The sequence below is a fragment of the Panthera leo genome, chromosome F3 (assembly GCF_018350215.1).
Source record: "Panthera leo isolate Ple1 chromosome F3, P.leo_Ple1_pat1.1, whole genome shotgun sequence".
Taxonomy (NCBI): Eukaryota; Metazoa; Chordata; class Mammalia; order Carnivora; family Felidae; genus Panthera; species Panthera leo.
The window spans coordinates 24,543,175-24,559,221 of record NC_056696.1 but is presented as its reverse complement, the minus strand read 5'-3'; the positions used below and the strand labels follow the sequence as shown (position 1 = coordinate 24,559,221).

At 46.0% G+C, this 16,047-nt stretch overlaps 1 protein-coding gene across 1 annotated transcript in view; it reads right to left on the bottom strand.

The window, feature by feature from the left end:
- The window catches only part of COLGALT2 (collagen beta(1-O)galactosyltransferase 2), a 111,819-nt gene extending 95,992 nt beyond the window's left edge, over positions 1-15,827 (bottom strand). The window contains exon 1 of the mRNA XM_042925872.1: positions 15,565-15,827. Coding sequence (XP_042781806.1) covers positions 15,565-15,827 — 263 coding nt within the window. The remainder of the gene's footprint in view (positions 1-15,564) is intronic.
- Between the last annotated feature and the right edge of the window lie 220 nt (positions 15,828-16,047).

The following is a 16,047-nucleotide window of genomic DNA, read 5'->3' as shown; positions in this document are numbered from 1 at the left end:
CATGTTACAAGGACCTTTCACACACACTCATGTTCCTGGCCTCAGAAGGCATCACTGCAGACCAATCTTCGGCATCTCTACCAGATAATGACACCACTGTGAAGCAAAGCCTCTCCCTGGGGAACAACTATCACTTCAGTGCAATAATCTAGTAGCCTGGTGAAACTTGACCTCCAACTGCCAGGTTCTCCCAGTGTCCACATCGTGCATGCAAACTGCTTTCCTCATATGATAGACCGAGCAAAACACGTAAGCCTGTAGGCTGGCCAGAAGGTTTTGCAAAAAATAAACATATGTTGTTTCCCATCATGATGGCAAAGGTCAAACTCCTGTTTTCACCTTTTCCAAAAACAGGGGGCCTTCTAGGGAAGACTTGCCCTTTCTTATTTTGCATGCTTGACAAAGGCAAATTTAATGAAACACCTGCAATGTGGATACTCAGGCTGCAAATACTCCACCCCAAGCATCGCCAGCAATGATTTTCCCAGTGTTTGGTTTGGGAATGATCTCTTCTGACATAATTTTCTGGGTTCCTTTTCTTCCCATCACAGCCCTTATTTTGGCTGTTGTCGTTCATAAAAAGATAAAGGTATTTTCTTTCAGATTAGAGGTCATGTTAGTTATATATATATGAGAAAGAGATTTTAAGGAAGTGGCTCACAATTCCTGGCAGTTGTGGAGGCTGGCAAGTTCAAAGTCCGTGTAGTGGACCATCAGGCTGGAGATTCAGGGAGGAGCCGACACTGCAGTTTAAGTCCAAAGTCAGTTTAATAGCACAATTCCTGCTTGGTTGAGGTGGTCAGTCTTTTATTCAACTCAAACCGTTGACTGATTGGATGAGGCCCAACCACGTGATGGAAGGCAACTTGTGCTGAGAGTCCACTGATTTAAATGTAAATTTCATCTAAAAACACCCTCTTGGAAAAATCCAGAATAATGTCTGACCCCCTCTCTGGGTACCATCACCCAGCCAGGTTGACCTATAAAATTAGCCATCACAAAGGGCAAAACATTTTTTTGAATTTTATAATTTCATGTAGCTATGAACCATGAGTCTGTTCACCACGGACATGAGACACAGATACGTCAAAACTACTGAAGAAGTAAAATATAAGTGTAAATAAAGAAATGAAGGGGCGCCTGGGTGGCTCAGTGGCTAAGCGTCCGGCTTAGGTTATGATCTTGCAGTTCGTGGGGTCAAGCTCCGTGTCAGGCTCTGTGCTGACAGCTCAGAGCCTGGAGCCTACTTCAGATTCTGTGTCTCCCTCTCTCTGCCCCTCCCCTGCTTGTGCTCTGTCTCTCTCTGTCTCAACAACAAATAAAAACATTAAAAAATTTTTTAAAAAACAATAAAGAAATGAAGACCCAAATGACGTCTCAAATAGCAGAGCAACAGAATAAGCTGCTTCATTTTATGTGGTATCAGTGGTAGAACTACAAAAACTTAGGAAAGCTTTTACAGATCAGCCTACCCACAACTCATTGTATAGATGAAGAGACCAGGGCGAGGCAAAGAATTCAAGAAAATCTGAAAATGTGGCAGTGCACGGCATAGATGAGGCAAAAGAGCAAACAGCTAAGAAAGCCAGATAAAACGGGTACTGGAATGCCCTGTGTGGAATGTGGCCGAATACTTTCCAGGTTCTTTTCTGAGCAGAGATAAAAATTACTCTCTGTTGTCTAAACATACCACCCTTGGGCAGCACAGAGAGAGATAGAGAGAGGCAGCTCAAGGGCAGGTTGGATGATTGTACCAAACTGACCTGTTATCAAAAACTGGCCTCTGTATATCCAAACTCCAGATAATCCTATCACGGGTAACTGAGAGTCCAATTGCTGCCTTTATTTTGACAAGATGCATGGGAAAATAAATGAGGGTTCGGCCCTTACCGCGCTGACATCGGCCAAGACTGGCCAGTGGGCCTGAGGCTTCCATGCTTCCCAGAGGGACCCTGAATACTCTGACTTTCATGGGGAGAGGGAGTTCAGTCTATATGAGCAAGCTACTGCCATTTCCTTTTTAGACAAATGCCTGCACTTCTCCTTCAGTTCAGCAGTGTTTGCACAGGCCTTAGGAAAAGCTATTAAGATTCAGCACCAGGGGCGCCTGGGTGGCTCAGTCGGTTAATCGTCTGACTTCAGCTCTGGTCATGATCTCACGGTTTGTGAGTTTGAGCCCCACATTGGGATCTGTGTGGGCAGCTTGGAGCATGGAGCCTCCTTCAAATTCTGTCTCCCTCTCTTCTCTGCCCCTCCGCCACTCACATTCTGTCTCTCTCTCTCTCAAAAATAAATAAACATTCAAAAAAAAATTAAAAAAAAAAAAAGGTTCAGCACCATTATCAGAGGGGACTTGGCAGAATCTAATCTTTTTTGGAAGACAGAAAACTGCCCCAGAAGTGGGGCTGTAACCTTCAGTCACCTGCTGGCACTGGTGCAATCCGATGCCTAAGCAATGAGGATCCAGTGTGTCTTTGATGCCCAGACAAGGCTTTGAAGCGGAGTCAAGACCGCAGGACAAAGGCAGCACTGTTTATGCAAATCTGGAAACAAAAGACGCTAAAATCCAAAGCCATTAAAAGTAACATCAGAAATCCAACACCCAGAGATGATTAGAAGCTCTGCACCAGTATGAAATAGAATGCCTGAAAGCAAGGCCGGGCAACACACCAAAACACATACTGTGGGAAGGAGTCCTGAGCGGCCGGAGCTTGGCAAGATGCGCTCAGAAGCCTTGATCTAGGCAGCTCCCTTAGCCAAGGGGAAGCATCTGTGTGCCACAGGAAGGAGGTGCTGGGCTGCCGCTGCTTCTGCACCTGGTGCACACAGTCCCTTCATGAGAAGTTCCAACACGCGCCCTGAGGTTCCAATATGGCTTGCAAAGCCAGCCGTCCTGTTGCCCTGTCCCTTGGCAGTTCGGTCATCATGTAGCACGTGCCTTCTGTGGAACACAAGGCTCTTAGTGAACACCTTTGGGCGCAGTATACAACAGGGTGAAATACAATGGGCTTCTGGGGCACCTCGGTGGCTCAGTCGGTTAAGCATCCGACTCTTGATCTCGGCTCAGGTCATGATCTCATGGCTTGTGAGTCTGAGCCCCACATCGAGCTGACAGTGCTTGGAATTTCGTCTCTCCTTCTCTCTGCCCCTCCCCACTAGTGGTCTCTCTCTCTCTCTTTCAAAATAGAAATAAACTTTAAAAAAAAAAAAGAAAGAAATATAATGAGCATCTGAAAAACTTTAGATTTATTTATTTATTTATTTGCCCACTCCAAAAAGATCTAAGTTTGGGCAGATGGTCCAGAAAACACCAATCATCCAGAGTTATGATTCGTGAAAATTCTTCAGCTATGGTCACTTCCATGAAGGACATGCTACTGTCAGATTGGAAAGGGACTCCAGAGAACATCTCATCCAAAGGTTCTCAAGCCTGGTGGCACCTTGCCACCCCTTGGGAAGCTTTTAAAGTATGTCACTTGCCCTGGCCCTACCCCAGAAATTCAGACTTAAATGGTCTGGGGGGTTGGGCCCAGGCATCAGTGTCTTTGAAAACCTCATCAAATGATTCTAATCAGCGATTTGAGAACCACAACCTTAGCGAGGAAACTGAGGCCCAGAGAGATTAAATGGCTTCCATAAAATGACAATGTAAATAACGCCTGCAGCCCTTTCACAAGACAACTTACATAACAAAATAATGATAACTGCACACCAAGAGAAAGATGAACGACGCTGCTCTTGGCTAGAGGCAACTGTCCCGGAGACCCCAGGTACACCAGGCCTCGCCTTCCTCCCTGGGTGACTAGTATCTTTTTCGTGGGAAGCACTCGAACAGCTATAGAGCAGCTCACATCCTTGAGAAGAAAAAGGCATAAAAAAGAAAATGGATGCATAATTCGAGAACTTTCACTATGGAATTTTTGACAGACCTGTCACCAAAAGAACACAGTAAAACTAGGATGTGGAAAGCAGGACATGTAGCAACTGAGTTGTGATCTTTCCCAGAGTAAGCCGACCATCGGTGGGGTCGTAATAATACTACTATGCCAAGTTAGAACGCACCTTCGTAAAGTAGCAACTGACTCACAACAATCCTTTGTACAGCAGATTAGAACAGTGTGAATTCCCAAAATTTGTATTTTGATTTCATATGTAATGAAGATCCCAGGCTTAGGGACTTTATAACATCATCTAATTAAGGCCAAACTGCCAACTACTAGAAGCAATTTGATAGACTATTTTTCACAAGTGAGGGGAGGAGGTCTTCATGACAAACCAAAGAGAAAACCAAAGGTAAGAAAATTACAAGCAACAAAGGAACCAAGCTTAGGAAATACAAGGACTGAAGTGGTTCCAATGACTCCTTTTTATTTAAAGAAAATGCACTGATTTGGTTTCCCTCCACTCTATTGAGAGATGTTCATCAATAGATGTCTTTTCTTCCGTGAAACTAAATGCTTGATGAGCTCATGATGGGAAATAGACTGAACAAAGAGAAGGGTTTGAAGGAGTGTCATTTCATACTGAGCCCCAGTGCAAGGTACTGTATATAGTAGGAAGCTTGGGACACTGCTTTAAAAAACAAAACAAAACAAAACTTGTCTAAAAAGAGCCACTGTTGGAAGGAGGGAGAACACATGTGCTTGGCTCAGTAAAAAACACAAATGATACATGCCTGGCAAGCCTCTCCTTTGTAATCCAGTACCTTACTACTTCTCTTAATGAGAAACCCCTTTAGCCTTCTTGATTGCTTAAGCATCTGGATCTTGAGTTTAGAAGATTACACAATATACCAACTTTCCAAGTTCTGAAAATCCTATGGCCTGCGCCTTAGATGGATACACAGCCTTCGGTCCTTTCATGATGGTCCTTCACTCCTCCCAGGGCCTTCAGGGAGCTCAGGTCTTGTAGTTCCCAAACCCACAGGTGCATCCAAATCACTCATATACATGTTTAAGATACAGATTCCCAGACCACTCCCACAGGCCATCTGATCGAATGTGTCTGAAAAGGGGCCCAGAAATCCACATAACTAATAAATGCCCTAGGTGTTGTGGCCCCTGAGCTAGTATTTAGGAACCACTAGTTGAAGCCCAGCAGCCTTAAACCAAAAGGTTGGCAGAACAGTAATGAGGGCCATGTCCACTTGTCACCAATGAACTTGACTAGTGGGGGTGAGTTCACTTTTAGGCCACCTCAACTACTAATTTCAACATGATCACTTGGATTTGTCCACATAGACAGTCTGTGATGGCCAAATAAATAAAAGGATGTACATAATAGTTTTTTAGTCCATTGCTTTATAAATTCGTAGCATGTCTCAATAAAGAGAATTTTCTATGGTGGAAGTTAATGTGCCCAGTTCATCTTAAGGTCTAGCAAGATTAAGGAAAGGCAGAAAGATTTATAATTTTTGTAATTTTCTAAAATATTTTAGTATGCTAGTTGTTCCAAGCCTTCCATACCAACTCCACAAAATCCATCTGAAACCCCAGACATGATCTGATGGGCTGAGTGCTCTCCCATCCCCCACCCCCATGCTTCCAGAAGAAGGACTGCAGTAACGTGGGGGCTGCGTTAGGCTTCCTGTTCAATGGTGCGGTGATGACTTGAAAAATCCTGATTCCGCTTGGCAGTAATTTTCCACTATCTTGGCGGGTCTTAACCATAATCACTGTGGTGTGTGGAGCTTGGACAGCTTATGGGGCTGGCTGGAAACCAAGAAACTAAAAAGCAGTCCAGCGGTCCAGCAAGGGACTCCGTGTGGGGAATACCACAGCCCCAAATGTCCACAACCACATTTCTCACAGATATCCCAGGAATTTAAGTTCCACTCTTAGTCTCCAGAAAATTTTGCCTTTCCCAAGACCCCAAAAAGCAGCAATTTCTCACTTAACATGATTTTTTTATGGAAAATGCCAATCAATGTACATCGGTTCCATTCCCTTTTCTCAGAATCATCTCTAGTTCTGCGAGAAGAGGAAGCTTTCCATAGCCTACTGTCCTCCCCACCTCCAAAATAAAGAATGGGGACTGGAAAGAAAGGGTTCTACTTCCCTATTGTCCAAAACAGAGGCACTTTTAGCTACCTTCATGGTGTTCTTGGGTTGACCGCTGTCTTAGTCTGTCCTAACAGATGTAGGCTGCTATAAGAACATACCACAGACTGGGTGGCTTACAAACAACAGTTTGGTTTGTTGTTGTTGTTTTGTTCTGTTTTGTTTTGTTTTTTTATAGCTCTGGGAGCTAGAAGTCCAAGATCAGGAAACCAGCATAGTCAGGTTCTGGTGAAGGCCCTCTCTCAGAATGCAGTGTTCTTGTGTCCTCACATAGCAGAAGGGGTGAGGATCTCCCTGGAGGCTCTTCTTCCAAGGGCACTAATCCCATTTATGAGAGTTCCACCCTCATGACTTAGGCGCCTCCCAAAGACCCCACTTCCTAATACCAGGGCTTAGGATTTCAACACATGAATCTTGAGGCGGGATGGGGGTGGGGTGGGGTGAGGGATACAAACACTCAGACCACAGCAACAGCCAAACTGGCGAACATTTCATTTTAAGGAACCTCCTCTCTCTCCTGCCTGACACATCCTTCAATAGACATTTAAGTAATTCAACCTAGAGGGTCAAGAATTCTCCCAATGCAGCCAATGTATCACTTAAACCAGGTACTCATGAGAATGCTTTAAAGGAGACCTAGCCCCACACTCAGCCTCCCACCATATTCTTAGGGCATATGCAGCCCAGGACCATTGCTCACATTATTATTTGTATCTCTGAAATGCACATCTTCTAAGGGGTCTTGGGACATTCATCAGAAATACTGGGGAGTGGAAGGGGTTATTTTTCATTATGTTTGCAGAGGTAGAAATCTCATCAGCTAAACCAACAAGTCAGGGACAGTCCTCAGCTTGATGACTATGCCAAACAACCAAAATAATAACAATTGTTGCCTCAATTAAATGGGACATGTTACAAAGTCATAAGTTCGGCCCTGGAGGGGTGCCATGAAGTTGTTATTGGAAGTCTAAGTCTGAAAAGATTACTGTATAGTGCTCCTAGAGAGGAAGAGAAATGCCCTCCAGATAGATCTAAGGTTTAATTTATGCAAGAGACTTGGCTAATGCCACCAACCACAAACGCTGCATTTTCATGGAACTGAACGGCAGCATGTTCCAGTGAATTAATTACAGCCACTCTATTTATATTCTGCGTGGCTTTTCAATGATTACCTATAACAGGATTCTTTTTTACTTTTATGAACATTAACACATAGCTTTTCTACCAGAGGAATGAAGAACTGAGGGAAAAGTAATATGATCTTGATCTTTTTACCACTAGGTCATTCACTGGCAGCTTGCCATGACTGCTCCTTCTAGAAAGCTTGAGTCCTAGTGCTCCTGAAGCATCTGAGCAAGGGTCACCACCCAAATGCCTACAGGGGCCAGGCAAGTCATGTTGAAGAGCCAGACAGCGATGGCAGGGAAGGGGCTGAGCAGGGATTATAATCGCACGCAGGATGGGCCTGATAGGAATGTGACTTCCTGGACAAAGTCCAGGAAACAGTGGATCCTCAGCCCCAACAATCACTACCATGTACAAATGCAGGCCTGGCCAGGCAGGTGCTAGTTATGCAGGCTTGCTCAGTTTGTGAAGTTATCCAGTTATACCTTTATGATATCAGTTACTTTTTGGATACATATTGTACTTCATTTGAAAAGTGTGTGTTTTGGGGGTGCCTGGGTGGCTTAGTCCATTAAGCGCTAGAGTTCAGCTCAAGTCATGATCTCATGGTGCATGGGTTTGAGCCCATGTCGGGCTCTGTGCTGACAGCACAGAGCCTGGAGCCTGCTTCAGATTCTGTGTCTCCCTCTCTGTCTGCCCCTTCTTGGCGCGTTCTCTCTCTCTCTCTCCCCCTCAAAAATAAATAAATGTTGAAAAAAACCTGTGTGTGTGTGTGTGTGTGTGTGTGTGTGTGTGTGTGTGTGTGTTTTAATGGCCTTAGGGCCAGATTTTCCAGGGGTCAGGGCACAAGGGCAAGGGAACAGGATGAGTGTAATCAAGAAGGTACTCAGAGAAACTACCTGGAACAGGTGTTGTGTGAAACTGGTTTTTTCTGTGCCACCCAGGGCATGAGTATAGGTGGCTGACAGGGTTTTAAAAAGCTGGGATTAAATCGATTTTAAAACATCACACTTATGCAGAACAGGATTTATAAGACAGTCATATTTTGGTTAACATTAAAAGAATACACATATATGCACAGAAAGTTTCTAGAAGAATGTGTAATGATCTGTTAACATTCTTGACCCTGGAAGGTGGTATAGAGTAGAAGGGAGATTTACTTTTTATCATGTTTCCATTTATACTGTTTGAATCTTTATTATTCTACTCTTTCAATAGAAACGAAAAAAAAATCAGGAGAGAAAGTTCTTAAAATCATTAAGTTACTATTAAATAAATCTACAAGGCCCCTAAAGAATTTCAGAATTTTTTAAATCAGCAATTTTTGATACGCTCACAGTGTAAGTGCAATTAAATGAACAAGTCACTCCTTTGAGAATAAAGATGTCGTGACATATACAATAGACACATTGTAATTCCTAATGAATAATAGCTCTGGTTTAAAGACATACGGTGAAACCTTTTCGTAATATGGTAACTGGGGAACAAGACACACAATCGTACTATAGGTTACTCATTTTTTTTCAGACATTAACTCCACTGTACCCGGCATTGTTACATTATTTAAAGAAATGGGCAGAAATGAGCCTTATAATAGTCTTACCCTTGTCCCTATGTGAACCTTATAATGGCCCTACTATTCTGTGCCGAAGGCTTGAAGACAGTGCCACACAGTGATATGACCCATGTGTACGTTTAAAAGTGTTGGAAAAAGGATCAAGGCACAACCAGCAGCCTTCATGGTTACAAAGCTTCCATTGTTCATTCCTACGACCACCAGAGACAGTCAAGGGAGACGACCACAAGAAGCCTGCTTATGTACCTGGAGCCACAAAGAAGCTCAGTGGTAGAATCACCTGGAGAAAGTTGCTGAAGACAAACCAGTAAAACCAAACCCTACTTAGAATCACTGGCACGTGCCTTTAAACCATTAGTGATATTTGATATGAAATAATCAGTGTCAAAACAGCCACACAGGGGGGCGCCTGGGTGGCTCAGTTGGTTAAGCGTCCTACTTCTGCTCAGGTCATGATCTCCCAGTTTGTGAGTTCCAGCCCCGTGTCGGGCTCTGTGCTGACAGCTCAGAGCCTGGAGCCTGCCTTGGATTCTCTGTCTCCCTCTCTCTCTGCCCCTCCCCTGCTCATGCTCTGTCTCTCTCACTCTCAAAAATGAATAAATGTTAAAAAAAAAAAAATTAAAAAAAAAAAAAAAACAGCCAGACAGGGCTTAAAATCTAGAAATCTGTTACCTCATCCCAATACTTATTCACTGTATAATATATGAGGGGAAAATCCTTTAATTGCCCCGTATTTTGGTTTCCCCCATCCATGGACATCAACTAATAAAATAGAACCAGGAGAATTGAGGGATCCTTTTATTAGTCATTTCAGTTTTTAGCCAAAGGAAACACATAATTCTGAGGCCCAAACATGTTTTGAAATTGGAGGGTGGGGACAGGATTGATAGTTTTGCCCAACCGTTTGGAAGAAGGTTGAGTTGAAGGGTCAACAAAATCTAAGACCACTAATTGGAAAGGCTGAAAAACTGATGTTCTGTTTTGCCAGTATAAACCCCAAATGCTGCAGCTCCCATGAATATGAAAGTGTTGCCTTAGCCATTGGCCACTAACAACACTTGACAGATTTCTTTCTGTTGCTATGTGGCTGTGATCATAGCAAGTGATCTGCATATTTACATACAATTTAGTCTCATTCTGTCCCTATGAAATCCACCAACATAAAGCCGAGGTCAGTAACTAGAAAGTGCCTCAGCTAAGTGACGAAATTATCAAGACAGCGGAAGGGAACCACTGAGTCCTTTGTGTCATTCAAGCAGAAGGGGCCATTCTTGTTTGGAAGAAACACTGGCACTCTTCTCTTCCTAAGTTGGGTCAACTGACAGAAGCAAAAACTAGAACTAATTGGTCCTTTCTTGATCTTAAACAGACCATTTGTATTCAGTCTGGGCCATTAGCTGCCTGAGTCACATCCTGGCTCTGCCACGTCCTAGCCTTGTAACCTCAGGCAAGTTATTTAAATTCTCTGTGCCTCAGTGGCCTTCTATGTAAAGGGAGGAGAGTAACAGCACCTTTTGCCCAGGGTTGTTGTCAGGACTAAATTAGTTATCCTATCAAAATGTGTAGTTTTCATTAATAGATAAATGTTAGCTTTCGTTATGCTTATACTTTTTTTCTTGGAAAGACGATAAAGAGAGGTCCTTGTGAATGTATTGTTTTAAAAATCTTCACTTGGAAAGAGAAAGGTAAAGGAGATGTGACCGAAAGGAAAAGATGGATAGGACTAGTGTCCTATTGTTCACTTAGTAGCATTTACATCAAAGACCTTGTCCATACATTGTTTCATTTACTTGTTAAAATAACTCTTGGAGGTAGATATTATTATTAGTTACTTCCAGATGAGGAAACAACTCTTAGTTAGAGGTTCGCTGATGTGCCCACAATCACACAGGAGATCTGAAGCCTAGCATACCTGACTATAAGCTTGAATACTCCCTCCTCAGTACTACTAAATCACCAGGCTGGGATAAAATAAGAAAAAGAAGGTGGGAAAGTGAGGAAAACAGACTAATGGAGAGAAGGGGACCAACACATCATCTACCTTTTCACCCAGAAACTAAAACTTCTGTCCATAGGTATAACATAAACATTTCATGTCAAGACTCTGATGATAAAATGTGATGTTGTTCTTGCTGGTGCTGAAAACCATCATTAATAGTAGTCCGGGGGGTGCCTGGGTGACTCAGTAGTTTGAGCGTCCGACTTCGGCTCAGGTCATGATCTCACAGCTCGTGAGTTCGAGCCCCGCATCGGGCTCCGTGCTGACAGCTCAGAGCCCGGAGCCTGCTTTGGATTCTGTGTCTCCCTCTCTCTCTGCCCCTCCTGTGCTCACGCTCTGTCTCTGTCTGTCTCTCAAAAATAAATAAACATTAAAAAATTTTTACAAAACTAGTAGTTTGGAACATGTTATAAATACATGTATATTAGTGTGTCTAGTTAAACGTTCGCCAAAATGCTACTGGTTGAGCATCAAGGAGTGGAGAATAATCCAAGGTAGTCTCCCAAATACTGCACCAATAAAGTAGTGTGCGAAATGTCGGGATCAGCACCCCAGAACAAGCTGACGCTCATCAATGTTTTTGTTGATGTCAACAGAAACCCATCTCTTTATTTAGAAAGCCATGCATCGGTTCCTAACGTAGTATGCTACTGTTCAAAACTTTACCAAATGAAATGCCCAAATTGTTCTGTAATTACATGCCAGTTACTGTCTTATGATTGCACAGACTGAATCCCTGCTGGTTTTCCACAGGCAACAGTCAGCTCTCCAAAAAACAAACTTAATGTATCTTTTGGGCCAAATGTTTTTCCTTATGCCCTGCTCCATTTTTCATTATCATGGTACTTGGCACTCCTCCCCTTAATCATAGGTTTGAGAAGAGGGATGAAGTCAGCCTTCCCTCTGTTGCTAAAGCCACTGTCCATGGCTCCACTGAAGAGCGCCCCCATCAGTGCACACAGTTCCACACGGTTCCCCACATCTCAGCACAGCAGGGATTCCCATGAACTCAGTGCAGGTTTTAATTAGAACACAAGGAACTTCTTGGGCACAGTTCCTTAGTTATGACATTTGAAGGAAAACAATTCGCTTGGTGGGGTCTTGAGATCAGACAGGTAAATGTGACAGGTTTTCCTTTTGCCTGGTACAAAGGATCTCTAAAACATAAACTTTTCTTAATTCAGTCTCATCCGGATAAACTTAATGCTAACTGAGATAACGGCCCTCACTGTCCAACAGCAAGCGTTTTCAGGGCAGTTTACTGGTACCGACTGTGAATATGGTCCAGAACTTCCGGTGAGAAAAAAATTACAGCATCGGGAAGCTTGCATGTGCTCACGTGAACCACACCTGCCACGCATACAGGACAGAAGTCTTATCAGATGCTCCTCTGATGTTAGAGATAAGCAGATGAATGAGAAGGGTGAGTGTGCACAGAGCTCCTGATCTAAGATTAAATGGAAGTTGGCAGCCTGACTCTGTGTCCCACCTGGTTCTGTTGTGTAAAGTTCAGGGTAGCTGACGCCATTTTTGGCACTGGCCATTTCTGACATCAGGGTATGCTGGCTTTGCGGAGTGGATGTTAGCTAGCCCCTTGGGCATCTCAGAGTGTTGAGTGGAGCCTGAAACTGAGAGTCTAGAAGTAAGTAATTGGCAGAAGGTCCTCGACGTTGTAGCATCCTAACCTGAGTTACTGTTTCCTCCTGGAGGGTAATGTCCTATAACCTTCACAGCCAAATACTCCTCTAGTGCCAGTCTCAAAGTTAGCAGCTCCAGTGGTACAATGCAATGAGTTTGGAGATTTGCAATCAGTAAGCCTGCCACCTGCTTTATCGCCCCTGACAAGAAATTCTGGTTAATGTTCCAGTGTCTTTTTTCCCCCATGCGGTTCCCTCTTTCTGGAACCCTCCCTACCTCCCAGGTTTTAGTGGATTCTTATTTGTCTTTCAAAACTGGGTTCCAACTAAGTGTCAGTTCTCCTCAAGAAGGTTTCCATGACCACACAACTGCCCCAATCTGACTTAGAAGTCCTTTGTCACTCCCCTAAACCCTATAAATGTCATTTAGATCATCTTATGCTGCCCAGTAAAAAGAGCCATATTTGTCTGTGAGAAGCCACATTACTCAACTATTTTCAGCTAGAGCCTGGCAGAGTGCCTTGATCTCACAAAAGATGGTCATTTTGAGTGTGTGCTTGTACAACCTCTCTGTGCCTCAGTTTTCTCATCCATAAAAGGGTATAATCATAGTACATGCCTGGTAGTGAATGTAAAGTGTTTAGAATCATTGTGAGCTCTCATTAAGCATTTGTGAAATTAATAAATAAATGTAATCTTAAGTCAGTTACTTTAGATATACTGTCTTCTTTTATGAAATGGAGATACTTGTATTTCTTTACAGAACGGTAGCAAGGATCAAATAAGATGACATAGTTAATGAAAGTATTTTGAGAGCTGTAAGCGCTTGAGTGGCTCAGTCAGGCAAGCATCTGACTTCAGCTCAGGTCATGATCTCTCAGTCAGTGAGTTCGAGCCCTGTGTTGGACTCTGTGTTGAGAGATCGGAGCCTGGAGCACGCTTCAGATTCTGTGTCTCCCTCTCTCTCTGCCCGCCCACTCACACTCTGTCTCTCAAAAATGAATAAATGTTAAAAAGGAAAAAAAAAAAAAAAAAGAAGAGTCTTTAGTGGTTAATGCAGTGGTTGCCCAAAACCTATTCAAGCCTTGGATTTTTTCCCCTAACTTTCCAACACTGGCCATAAGGGACAAGGTACAGTTACATGGACTATTAACAAGGGTAAGGGAAAATAGGTCCCAGAAGCCAGTGCAGAAATGGAATACTAGCCATCTGAAAAGAACATCAATGTCCGCAGAATGTGGAACATCCAGAGGACTTCGGAGGCACAATCATTGCTGCTTGATTCTGATCATATCAAAAATCCATGGAATTCAAGAGCCGGAACGAACTTTTGAAATCATTCATTCTAAATTCCTTCATTCTACTGATGAGGAAACGGATGTCTATGGATCCCCAGCCACTGGCCCAAAGCCACAAAACAAGTTAGTGACAAACAACTTGCCTCCTCATTCATAGCCTATAGGTGCATATAAATTTAGTTTGTCCCAAGTTCCCACCACTATCTTTTTAGGGTGGACTTCAGGGACAATCCTGGGTTCCAATTCCAGTTTTGCCATTTATTACTTCGGTGACTCTGAGTTATTGAACTGGTCGTAGTCACAGCTGCTCTGTTTGTAAAACAGGGATCCTAGGGTCTCTTTCAGAAGTTCACCCTATGATAGAAGAGGTAATGTCTGTACATCAAGCAAAGCCTGTGCCTAGTACCTGCTTCACCCTTCACTAACTTCCTATACTAACTATTGTAATGTTCTTTAAACCAAACAAATGCATAAAGACCAAGACTATCTTATAAAACATCTTCTTTGAAGAAAGCATCTAAGAACTGACAGCTGTGAAGTTTTCTTTGGTATTGAAGTGGTTAAAAAAAAAAAAAAAAAGCCTTCTTTCTGGCTGAAAACCTGGCTGCCCCACCGTTTCCACATAACGTGCCCTTGTCCGTGGCCGCAGTCACGTATAACGGGGTATATAGTAAAGCAGTGTATAGGGCAGTGCTGCACTCTGTGACTTGTTTGCTTTCTCACCTCTGCACCTCTCCCACCAGGTACCGCTAGGCTGCCAATTCCAGCTCCTGCTTTATCCTTCCTCCTCTCTTTCTGCCCAACCAGGTCTTTAAGGATGCGTCCCGTCCGAGGACAGCTCCCTTCATCAACGCAGGAGAGAAACTGCTCGGGAGTGACCTGGGCTCTGTCTTCCTCAGAAGCCCCCTTGTCCACGTATCTGGCTGCCTATCTCTCCTGGCGGGTGTCCAGTTCCTCCTCCACAGGCCTTTCAGCGGCTCCCCTGACCACCAACTCCTCGCCCTCCGGTACCTGCGTTTCTAAAAAGTGCGGGACTAGACCGAGTTCTAAAAGTTGGTGCGCGCAGCCACCTGCACTGATGCCCTGGCCCTCCCCGCAACAAACACAGCACCAGGCGCGGGGCTCTATCCTGGGACAACAAAACTTGACTGTCTGCCTTCTCCAAGGCAGCTCCGTCCCCAGGACACCGTACCCCAGGGTGTCCCGCGCGGTCTGCATCACAGGCGAGGAATGAGCCCCAGGAGGATGCACTGGCGCGGACAGCCGCGGTGATGGCGCGGCTGGGAAGACACGGTGTGCCCCACCTAACCTCAAACTCTGAGTCCATATCCCTTCTCCCCCCACCGCTCACCCTGCCATCCCCTGGAGAACCAGGAGCCACTATTCTTGGCTCGGAGGCGGGGGCAGGAGCCGGGCACCGGGAAGCCAGGGCGGCGCACCGTTCGCCTCCCAGACATTCCGGAGCCCCCTTGCCGGCCACAGTTACGCTTCACGTCGCGTCTGGAGGACTAGGCGGCGACGAGCATCCCTATTCCCTCTCTCCAGGGCCAGAGGTATGAGGCAGGGAACGAGGCAACCTCGCGGGGTGGAAGGGGGCGCAGCTAGCCCCCTTGCGGAGTTCCCCCAGGCCCCTGTCCGGGAAAGGGACGAGGCCACCGCGATCCACACCCCCGCGCACGCCCCGGAGCTCGGGGCCGGCTAGCGGTGGCCACCGACACCCCAGGCGCACACGGCCGCGTGCGTCCTTCCCCAAAGCGACCTCCGGATCGGATCCCGCCGGGAGCCGCGCGGGCGGCGGGAGGTGTGCGCCCGGCGCGTCCCGCGTGCCCCACGGTCCCGGGCCCCGGCGGCCGCGGCGTCGCGCGCTCACCAGATGGCCATCCTGCTCTTGGGGTAGTCCAGCCGCTCCAGGCAGCCGAGGAAGTGAGGCAGCGCGTGCGCAGCGTTGCGGGCGAGGACGGCCACGAGCACCGTGGGTCTCTGTACCGGCGACTCGGGGAACACCTCCGCCTCTTCTTCATCGTGCTCCGCGTCGGGCTCGGCGGTAAAGCGCGCGCGGCAGCCGCGGCGGAGCAGAGCGGCGGACAGGAGCAGCAGCGAGCAGGCGAGGGTGGCGGCGCGGCGCGCAGCCATGTTCGGGGCCGCGGCGGGCGGCGGGAGACTGGCGGCCCGAGGGCGCCGAGGCCGGCTGCGAGGGCCGGGCGGGGGACGCGGCTGCCCTGGCCGGCTGGCGCGCGCGCACTGGCAGCGGGCCCTGCAGCCCGGGAGCCTCCCGCCGCCGCCGCCGCCCAGGCCCTGACGCGGGGGCGCACCGCGGACCTGCCGGCGTCGCGCCCTCCGGGGGCTCAGGCTC